Source organism: Sarcophilus harrisii, chromosome 4, assembly GCF_902635505.1.
Source record: "Sarcophilus harrisii chromosome 4, mSarHar1.11, whole genome shotgun sequence".
In the NCBI taxonomy this organism is placed as follows: domain Eukaryota; kingdom Metazoa; phylum Chordata; class Mammalia; order Dasyuromorphia; family Dasyuridae; genus Sarcophilus; species Sarcophilus harrisii.
In genome coordinates, this window is record NC_045429.1 from 137054596 (window position 1) to 137066794 (window position 12199).

At 32.6% G+C, this 12199-nt stretch overlaps 1 protein-coding gene across 3 annotated transcripts in view; it reads right to left on the reverse strand.

The window, feature by feature from the left end:
* SCAF8 (SR-related CTD associated factor 8) overlaps positions 1–12199 on the reverse strand; it is a 96058-nt gene that overhangs the window by 38397 nt on the left and 45462 nt on the right. For all 3 annotated transcript variants that reach the window (XM_023503298.2, XM_012549425.3, XM_023503299.2), the window contains 3 exons: positions 7049–7210; positions 3272–3428; positions 2559–2689 (listed from right to left, as the gene is read on the reverse strand). In XM_023503298.2, the coding sequence (XP_023359066.1) occupies positions 2559–2689; positions 3272–3428; positions 7049–7210 (450 nt within the window). The remainder of the gene's footprint in view (positions 1–2558; positions 2690–3271; positions 3429–7048; positions 7211–12199) is intronic.

Consider the following 12199-nt stretch of genomic DNA (forward strand, 5'->3'; position numbering starts at 1 on the left):
ACAAAAACATAATGATACATTTTTAGTCCCTGAAAGTCACACTGTAGTTGTAAACATTGCTAACATTTATAAAATGAATAAATGAATGAAAAGACATTTTATAATATGCTTACTCTGTGCAAGTCATAATGCTAAGCACTGGGAATATCAATAAAAGGAAGAAAATCTGTATTCTTAAGAATTGCATACATATTAAAGATTATCCTGAAAGATTAAGATGTTACTGAAAATGACAAGACAATACCCTGACACATCTGAAAAGAAGGGTTGATTTTACAGAGATAAGGCTGAAAGAGAAAGATAAGGGATCAGATTATGGAAGACCTTGAGTGCCAGACTATGATCAATGGAAAGCCCTGGAAGGTTTTCAGAAAAATAAAAATGTGAAACCTAGTAATTGAGAAGATTAAATTTGGTGCTGGGTACTAAATAGATTAGAAAACAAAGACTGGGAAGGTACATTAATTAGTAGAATATTGCAATTATACAGTAGTAATATATAATGAGAACATGGATTATTGGCAATAAAGACACTAAAAAAGATCCATTTTAATATACTGTGCAAGGTACTATTACTGAAGTTACTAATAAAATAATATACAATTATCACTCAAGCCTACAACATTAAAGGGGAACTATGCAGTAGTTCATAAACGAAGTAAAACAACATTAATAAATATGCCACTATTAGAAAATCTACAGAGTCATAATGGGACTGAGATGAAATGTATTTTTCCATGCTAATCTTACATTTCAGAACAAACTAGCACATAAGGGAAGGGGTTAGAAAGGGAGAGAATCGATTGGAATGAGAATGAGAAAAGAATTCCAGTTTATTCTGAAGATTCTGTAGGTCTCCAGTTTCCTCAGCTATAAAATAGAAGTAACAACTTAGATGCTTTCTGCATAGGGATGATTTAGTAAAAAAATATATATATACACATATATGTATATAAATATAAATATATATATATAATATACAATATACAAATATTAAAAAATGTATGTAATATACATACATGTACGTATGTATACCCAAAAGCACAATTATTTGTATTCAGAAACATGTAAAACTGACAAAAATAAAAACTCACTGATATCTTAACATGGGAAATGCCTAATTATCAATATTATTCCAATCTAATCCAGTCAGACTATTGACTTATAACAAAAATAACTATTGCAATCAAATTGAAATAAAAGACATGGTATGTGTAATGTTCTTTTCTCTAAAATATATTCGTTCTCTGGGAGCAGGTTTCTTGAGGGGATTCTGGAAGCAACCTTAGTTTCAGTTCAGATTAATAATCACCTCAAATGCAGCCAAGAGTTAAAGTCCAGTCCTTTATTGTCTCCTTCAAAATAGCCCAGTTAGCTTTCTTAGAGGCCTATCTTTCTCCTTGGTTCCAAGAGCTCCTGTTGCTAGTCTTTTGCCTCTGCCAGCTTCAGTCTCTCTTCTTCCGAATCCCCAACCTCCAGCCCGCACAAAGGTGATATATATGGAACGAATTGACATCTCCTCCCAGAATGGGATTGTGGGTTAGTGGTCTTGTCCTTCCTGACTTGTGAATCTTCTGGACTCCTCTCTGACTTGTGAATAATCTCCTGGACTCCTCTCTGACTTGTGAATAATCTCCTGGACTCCTCTCTGACTTGTAAATCTCCTGAAGTCAATTCTAGTTGAGGCTCCTAGCCTATATACGCTCTCCAAAGGTATGAACTCCAATGTGTGAACCAATTACATAAGCATTGTTTCTATCAACTCTAGTGACTTAACACTTTATTTCAAGTTCTGGCTCATAACAGGTATGCAATTAAAACAATTCCAAGCAGACCTATCTAAATGAGATACTGATACCAAAAAACAAAAAGGAAAATGTACAAAGCAATAAATAATGACAAAAACTATCACAATTTTCTGGATAATTTTAATCAAGATAAATGAATCACCAAAAAAAAAAAAAAAAAAAAAGCCCAGACATTGTGTAATACTGGTATAGAATACAAACTTATTTCTAAAATCTTACAAAGAATGGTAAAAGTGTACAGCACTATCACTACATTAAACAATGAGAAATAATGGACGGAAAGCCTAGCAAACGAATAAAAAGGAAGGCGAGAAGATCATAGGAAAAGATGAGGAATGGTATACTGATAGCTTGTATATACAACCTGATAGCCAGCTTGCATACCTATAACATGCTGAGTGGATCCCTTGTGGAGGATTCACAGGAGGGTATGTAATAGTCACACAGAATAATAGTCTTAAGGTTTGTACAGACAACAACAATATTCACATAGCAGAACTCATGGAAACAATAAAATATAAACGACTAGAGATATATTTACATACAAATTGGTTATTGAAAAAATACTTTTTAAATCTTAAAACCTATTACATATATTCTCTATTATTTTTTATGTTCTCAACTCTGCAGTAAGTGATGAAAATTATTTTTTCCATATACATAAACAAAACAATGAAATCCTCTATGACATTTAATATCATTAAATATTTTTTGTGTTCATTTTTGTACATCATGCTAAAAAGTACTAACCTGCTGGCCTTGAGGACTTTGCAAAATCTGTGCCACAGCAGCTAGTGTATCTGTATTGGCTATCTGAGATACCCAAGGGTCAGGCAAACCTTGTACTACATTGGCTGGAGTAACAGGTGTCACAGGAGTTCCTTAAAAATAAAAAAGTTATATATAAAGAGCAATCCATCCTAAAATACCTTCTTAATAAGCTTTTACTATATGCATACTTTAAATTATACATACACAAGACCATCATAAAATTTTAAAATATATAAACATCTAGGCTTATGAAACAGATGAAGGAGCACAATTATGCTATTTAGATGTTTTATTTTACAGATGTATCCTTCTCAGGGATCCTGAGAATAGCTCTAATTTGTTTAAAACAGAATTTGTATTATAATTTTCAATTTATACACTACAATTTAAAAATACACTTAATGCATATATTAAAGGGAAATATGAGACGTAAAATGAACCTTTAATGTTTGTTTTTAAAAATATTAAGTCATTTAGCCCATAAAAATAGTAATTTTCTATCCTATTTTTTCCATATTTTATTATTTAAAGTATCACCTCTTTAAAATATAACTTTTCCTCCCAATTGTATTCAACTGAGGTGAACTCTCCAATAGAAGACAAACTATTATTTCACCAATGAATAAGCACTTCAAAACACGGTAATAAGATTATTTAAAAATCCATAATGGATAAACAGTATCACAAAATACCTGGGGTATTGTTGCTCATAGATGCTGCTGTACTTGGCAAAACAGGTGTGACAACTGGTGGTGGAATTCCTGCTGCCATATCAAGAAGAGGCTGAATAATTTCACTCTTAAATACATTATTCTTCTGCCATAAGTTTAGAACCCTGACTATTTTACTCTGGGAAAGAGAAAAGATAAAAAACATAATAATTTAAACTTAGAAAGTTTGTCATAATCATACTAATGTTTTATTTATGGAAAAATAGTTTGTCAACATTTACCTTGAATAATGTAAAAACATGGCAGACTTAACTGTTGTCTTTATTTAAAGTAGCTTTTGAATTTATGAATTAAATATAAGAAAAGTCAAATTCTCTCAATGTTATTAGTATAGAAGACATTTTGGAAGGTACATTAACTTTGTCTTTGTGCTTACCCAAATTTATCTAAAAGACAATAGGCAATAACCATATTTTGATGAAACTTTCCCCCAAAGTGCTACACAAAGACGTTCTTTACCATCAGTTATCAATGTCCTTTCTACATAAATTCTCTATTGATAACCATTAGCTTTCATAGGTTTCACTGTTTGGGTTTCAGTATCACACCAATTGCCTAATGAACATTTCCAACTGGATGCCCTAGAGGCATCTCAAATACAACAAAGCACCCAACAACTTTGCACAACCACAAATTTACTTCTTTCCTTTTAGAGTCCCACTCTTTCAAAACAAAACTCAAGGAGCACTTTTTACAAGAAATCTTTCCTTAATGTACACTGATAATTACTACAGCCTTCCTTCCCAAATAATTTTGCATGTATCTATATTTATTCTCTTTATATATTGTGTATTCTTATAATACACGTGCCTGATGTCTTTGAATAAGCTCTTTGCATTTGTAAATTCTGCACCTGGTATAAAGCAGGTATTTAATAAATGTTTATTTATTCCTAAAATATGCCACACAAAACTTTACATAGTACTCCAGATGTGTTCTCATCAGAGCAGATTATGATAGAACTATCACTTCCAAAGTTCCAATTTCTTAAAATAGACCAAGAATAGGAACAACTAAAGTTCACCTCTCATGGCTTAGAGTGGAAAGGACAATGAGAACCAAATATAGAGAGAGCAGAACTTTTATTTTGCTCCTGTTTTCTATGGAAAAGATAACAGGTTGCAAATGACAGTAAAAATGGCTAACATGGAGTATATATTATTACATATACATCAATATGCCCATCATTGGTTTAAGTAATCAAGCCCAAACAAAGTATATCATGTACTGAAAATTGAGAGAAGTATTTGTAGATCACTTTATCAATGATCAGAGAGAAAATAAACAGAAGGACAAATACTCAAATACTACATGAGTTTCAAAAGGGGAAGAGAAAGAATTCAAAAAGTTTCTAAACTATGGGTTAGCCAAATTATAGAATATAATATTATTAAAGGGATGGTTAATAATAAATATATACAAAAAGAAAGTGCTCAGAGTCAATGATAAAGAAACTGCCCAAAAGATTTTAATAAAATCTCATGCAATTCTTGTAAATAAGTTAGGAGAGAAACAGTTTAGGATGGACTCAAAGCTGGTTGAATTCCAAATCCAAGGATTAGTCATTAATGATACAATATTAACTTTAACGGACGACACCAATGGAAGGAGTGTACATGAATGTGTATTGTTTGTCATTTTTATTAATGATGGATAAATATGTATTTGACAGGAATAATGATGATGGGAGGATAATATGTCAGATGACAGAGTCAGTATACAAAAGGTCTCAAAAAATTGGAACACTGGACTGATAGTCTTAAAATGAAATTTCATACTGATAAATGTAAAATTTTATACTCAGATTCATTAGAGTAATACAAAATGGAGGAAAAACCTTGGCTAGATGATCTTTGGTGTAGAAAAATAATTGGGAATTTTAGAGGACTGTAAGTTCAAGATGTAATCAAAGATGTAATATAGAAACCCTCTAATATTCTCTCCCACTCTGAAAATCTGATCTTAGTTTGCACTGAAAAGTGGCATAATGTTCAGTATTATAAAAGAAAGAACTATGCTGTAATGAGCTCTAGATATACCACATCTGGAACACTGTACATAGTTGGGAGCACATTTTTGGAAGCACATTTTTTTCTAAAAAGTCCAGAAAAAAGCAGTCAGAATGAGGATCACTTGAGGGAGCTAGGAATGCTTAAAAGGGACATGATAGTGTCTTCACACATTTTTGAATCAATAATTAAAAGTCAGAAAAAGTTCTTATGAGATTCTAATATCAGTATCTTCCCTAATTCATGATCCAAACTTCCAATAGTCAAGTTTAACAAAATCCAATGACTATTTTTATTCTTTTCTACCATTGTTAAGTTTACCATTTTTTTTTCCTTCTTGTTCCCATATCTAGCCTCAGTTTAAGGAATATTGCTTTCTTCTCTCTCTTTTTAACATTCTGACTGCTTCCTCTTCCCCCTGCTTTGAAATTAAGGTAATCCTTAGGTTTAACTTGAGTGTTTTCTCCTTTCACTTACTTTTACCAAAGTTTCTCTGCAACATCTCTGTAAACATTTTATTCTCAGTTAGCTAGCAAACATCCATAATTAGACACTACCAAAAAAACCCTATTATTATACATATCTATACATCTTCTCTTATTATTTCTTCCATTATCATCATTACTGTTATCCTTTTAGTGTTGCTTTAGGTCATTTTAACACACTGTCTCTTTCTCTTTTCCTCTCCCCCCCCCCCCTTTTTCTAAACCCTCCCCATTCCTCCCCCCCCCCCAGAGTCCCTCCATTCTATCTGCCCATTAAAGGTCCATTAATTCTTTCTTATTAATGATTATCCTTCCTCAGACCACACAAAGCATTTAAAAAACACAAATGCTATGTTAGATGATAATACTGTGTTGGAATAACTCTAATCTAACTTTTTAATCCTCCCACAGATTAAGCAATTGGTACAAATTTGCTACATTGCATATTATTCCCTGAGTCTCACCACCTTCTTCATTCTCATTTCCACAAGTGTGTTCCAAACTCTGACGAAAGTCTTTTTGAATAACTGCCCTGTTCTTTGTCCTACTGATATCCACTAATTCCATTCTAGATAAATATAACAATTTTCCTATACCTAAAATCATCCTCACCTGGTCATACTAGAATTGGTTTATCCTTCACAGAAAACAAAGAAAATTGTGAATTCACATCTTTTAATTCCAAATACAGAGCTATTTATTATACATCATCATACTGCCTATACTAAAACACTAAAATGTTAAAGAAAAAAATTACAATCTTTCCCTAAGACATAAAAGAATTCAAAAATGACGGAAGCCTAACTTTTAAGTAAATGTACTTGAAAGAGTTCTCTGGGTAACCATTTGAGAAAGTAATTATGTCAAAGCATTTTAAAAACCAGATCCTTAATGGTCACATGCTTTGGCCAAAGATGATCGAGCTTATGTTTAATGTATATATTTCATAACAAAACTCCAGTTTTATAATGTTATTAATATATTTTTTGTGTCAATGACCCTTCTGGTACTCTCATGCAGCAGAATACTACTGTGGTTTTTCTGCTTACATTCACAATAGAATAACATACTAAATTTCAGTAACAAATTAGTCAAAATAAAGATATATCATCATCCCCCCCCCTCCTTTCCTTCCATTCAGGTTCCTAGACCCTGTAAAATTTATCCATTAGCCTCTTGGAAGAGGAGCCCCCAAATCAAGAATCTCTAAAATATGAAATCCCCTAAAAACAATAGTAGCATACCTTGTCGTCACCAGGGCAACGATACAAATTCTGAAAAGTGCTAATGATGTTATTACTAAATCTGGGTGCAAAAACATCCTTTTCTTGACCAAACTGATGTCGAGATTGTCGTACAATGGAATCAATAACATAAAGTCCAGGCACCTTATATTCTGGTTTACACTAAAAGAAAGAAAGGCAAAATTTTAGAATTCTTCATGACAGTTAAAGCACTGTATCCTGTGCCAAAAACAAAACTTCAATTTTGGTAAGAGTTCTTAAGATTGTAGTTCTTCCACACTTAAAAAAAAAAAAAAAAAAAAAAAAAAAGGGCATTTTAACCTTATAATCTGTAACTGAAGTTAGTTAATAGGGCACTACAATAGCTAAAAATTGCAAGGCAAAAATCTAAAAATGAAAGGAAAATATTCAAATTCTAATAGTTTTAACAACAAGAATCAATGGTGACAACTATACATACTCTTGACAGATCCTAAATTCCAGTTATAAGTTCTATGTGTGATTTTAATGACAAAACTATAACGATGTTAATACAATGAAAGAGACCAGGAACAATAAAATAACTGGGAGAAATTCTGAGAAAACTATAACCAATATGTATCATATTTCACCTAAACTCTTGAATTAATAAGATCATATATTTCTATACAGATGAGGGGAAAAAAATAAGATAGACTGATAGGCAATCAGAACAACTGTTACTTAGCACAGTGCTTGGCATAGAGTGGGCACTTGACATATAATTATTAATTGATAAATTAAGATACCTTGTATTAAATGGTTTTTAAAACTATTAACAGTCTAAAAGTTGTTTTCAAATATCCTACAAATAGTAAGTTTGTAATAGTAGCAGCAGCAGTATCTCTACCAAACTATAAAGAAATCCATCACACAACAAAAAAATAAAAGGAAGACATGACATCTGAGAAAATAAGTTCTACGTTAGGCATTAAGATACTTTACTTTTTATCCACATGAAAATAAAGACATGAAATGTGTTTAGCTTTATTGCCTCATCAGTATTATTTAGTGCATAACAGATACAATAAAAGCTAAAATGTTTTTTAATTGAAGCCAAATATTAAAAGTTAAACACTACTTTTGAAAAAATCCATTTCCTCAAATGGAAATTCCAACAAGTAAAAATAAATGAAGGTTTAGCTGGAAATATATCAGTTCAAGTTTACCTTTTCAAACATGGTTATTAATTGTGCCATTCAAATTACTATTATATTACTACTTAGAAACTGGAAGAAAGCAGTTCTTTTCTTCATTAAGAAGCACATTCATTAGCTTTCAGGTATCTGTTTAATATAATTCATTTACAAACCATCAGAGTTATCTAGAATACACAACCTACAAATACACAATTTGTGTATTTGTTACACAACCTACAAATAAAACTTTATAATTCCTATAATTACAAAGGGCACTGAGTAATAATAATTAAAAACATTTATATGGTACTTACTTTGTCCAAGCCATTGTATGCTTTACAATTACTATTTTCATTTGAGCCTCACAACTACCTTAGGAAGTAAGTGTTATCCTCATTTAAGAGATGAAGAAATGGAGGCAAACAGTTGTTAAGTGACTTGCCCAGGGTCACATAGTCTGAGGTCATATGTGAATTCACTTCTTCCTAACTCCACACTACAGCTTAATTCTCAGCACTACTTAGAAGTTACCTAATCATAGAAAAACAACCACAGAACTGGAATCAGAACAACCTAAACTTAAGAACTGCTTCAGATACATACAGGTTATGTCTATGATCAAGTCACTTAATTGCTCAAGGCATTAGCAACTCTAAGACATTATTAGAACTGCTGATTTTCCAAAAGATTGTAAGAGAGACTGTTATGGGGGAGGAGAGGTTGCATGGTTGATGTAGCTATGAAATCAATATAATCAGTATAACCATTTTGGAAAGCAATTTGAAATTTAAAATGTGACTGAAATATCTATCTCTGACAAAGAAATTCCACTATTAGGTACATATCCTAGTAAGAGCATTAGTAAGAAGAAAATACTCATATACAGCATAACATTTATAGCAGTTCTTTTGTGGTAGCAAAGAATTAGAACTGAGGTAGATGTTCATCAATTTAGGAATGACCAAACAAATTGTGGTATATGAATGTAATGGAATATTTTATTTTTGTTCAGTTGTTCAGTCATGTCTGCATCTTTGTAACTCCATTTGATGTTTTTTTTTCTCAAAGATATTAGAGTAGTTTGCCATTTCCTTCTTTAGCCCATTTTACAGATGAGGAAACTGAAGCAAACAGGGTTAAGTGACCAGGTTCAAACAAAAAATGTCTGAGAGATCACATCTGAATTCAGGTTTTCCTGACACCAAGTCAGCACAAATCACTGCACCACCTACCTGCCCAACAGAACACTGTTATGAAAAGCAACAAATATGATGAATACAGAGAGGCTAGGAAAGATCTAGATAACTCCATATAGATGAAGCAAGTAGAACCAAGAAAACAATTTACATGACCATAACACTGTAAATGGAAAGAACACCCCTCCCCCTAAAAAATAAACAACGAAAAGGAAATGTTTTTAAAAATATAAAGAATTATTATGGTTCTAAAAAGGAAATAGAGGAAATACCCATCCTAACTCCTTTCAGAGGTGGGAAGTCCACAGATTTGGACTTTTTCAATGTATTAATTATAGTATAAATCATTTTGTAGCTTTTTTTCCCTTTAAAAATGTTATTCACATATAGGATAGTTCTTTGGTAGATGGGATAAGAGATGTTAGAAGAAATGTTGGTGATATAAAACAAATGTTATCAATAAATATTTTATTAAAGAATTGTTGATCTGTGATGGCAGGTGATCTGTTTTCCTTGCCAAATCTTTCCTGAACTATAAAATCACAGGTCTAACTAGGCCAGGGTGGGAGAATCCATGTAAAATATAAAAATAAGGAGAAATAAAGGAGGAGCATGAGGGGGAGGTACTATATAAACAAAGTGCGATACATATGCTATACAACATAACATATCCTTAATGGCAGATTCCTTCTAAAGATACACCCATGTTAACAAAATTTTAGCTAGAAAGGACTTTCAAGATGATATCAAATATCAAATGAGACTGCCCAATACTCAGACAAGGAGGAGCAGGAAGATTTAAGAGAAGATTAAATGGTCTCAGACACCAAGTTTCCTATATCCAGGTCAAATGTTTTATCCTCTATAGATCAGTTATTCTTAAAAAGGTCTGAAGGGAGTTTTGCTGGCTGTGCAATGAAACTTCTCCCACTTTCCTACAGTTCTTCATTCTCTAGCTGCAGTTTGCTACCAGTTCTTCTAGGCTTGGTATAAATATGGTCATAAAGCAACTATATCTAGAGGAGCATAACTAACTTCTCCCTCCTGTACCATATGGAAATAAAAGGAGAAGAGGAGGGAGAAGAAACAGGAATGCCAAAGCCTAGTTACTTTCTTAATGCCTTAATGTTCTGGAACTCTTTTTTGTTGCCAATTCAAATATTCGAGTTAGACAATCTCTCCAGATAAAAAATTTGAGAAACTCTGCTCAGAGCATAATTAACATCTGCCTACACTAGGCAAATTAGTCTACTTTATCATCAACAAGTGGCATATAAGTTATATATAACTATGAGTGCTAAATATGATTTAAGTTTCTTTTGTATCTGATATAGAACCTGAGTCAAAAAATGAGTACAATCCATTTTTCTAGCTTTAGCTTATACTATCAATCCATTCAGACCCTATAATTTAGCCAAACTGGACTACTTCAACTAGTCTATTACACACTGTGTACTTTCCCAAGTAGGAATGAAGATAGGCAGTGCCTAGAGGGTTGGGCCTAGAGTCAGGAAGATCAGAGTTCAAATCTACTCTCACTCACTGTGTCACATAGTTGGGTGAACTTGGGCAAGTCATTTAACTTTTGTCAGTTTCAGTTTCCTGAATTGTAAAATGGGGATAATAAAAGCACCTGCTTTCCAAGTTTGTTGTGAGGATCAAATGAGATATTTGTAAAGTGCTTATCACAGTGCCTGCTCACAGAAGACATTTTATAAATGCTTGTTTTTGCTCCCTCCCTCTCATATAAAATCATTTTTCATTATATTCTATAACTTTCTCCCAATCTCCATCCTAATCCATTCTTCAAAGACCATCTCAAAATCTACCTTCAAAAAGTTTTCCTCAATTTCTATCCCCCAAAACTTTTTTGATATTTTTCTTCCTCTGCAAATTTCAGAAATAATGAACACATAAAACTGCAGCTTTAAAATCATAGCAACATTAAAAGTGCAAAAAATCAATAAATTTCATCTACTTTTCATGAACCTGCTTTGGTAATATTTCATATTAAGAACTTGATGCACAGATTGAACCAAAGAAGTTATTATATGAGAACAGGAAAAAAAACTTTCTAGACACTAACCTTCATCAAACTGAGTTCTACAATTTTATAGCAACAAAAAGTTTTCCTGCTCTGGGACACTGATACATTGTTGGTGGAGCTGTGAACGAATCCAACCATTCTGGAGAACAATCTGGAGTTATGCCCAAAAAGTTATCAAACTGTGCATACCCTTTGATCCAGCAGTGTTTCTACTGGGCTTATACCCCAAGGAGATACTAAAGAAGGGAAAGGGACCAATATGTGCCAAAATGTTTGTGGCAGCCCTGTTTGTAGTGGCTAGAAGCTGGAAACCGAGTGGATGCCCATCAATTGGAGAATGGTTGGGTAAATTGTGGTATATGAATGTTATGGAATATTATTGTTCTGTAAGAAATGACCAGCAGGATGAATACAGAGAGGCTTGGAGAGAATTACATGAACTGATGCTAAGTGAAATGAGCAGAACCAAGAGATCATTATACACTTCAACAACGATACTGTATGAAGATGTACTCTGATGGAAGTGGATTTCTTTGAAAAAGAGACCTAATTCAGTTTCAATTGATCAATGATGGACAGAAGAAGCTACACCCAAAGAAAAAACACTGGGAAATGAATGTAAACTGTTTGCATTTTTGTTTTTCTTCCCGGGTTATTTTTAACTTCTGAATCCAATTCTCCCTGTGCAACAAGAAAACTGTTTGGATCTGCACACATATATTGTATCTAGAATATACTGTAATTTATTTAA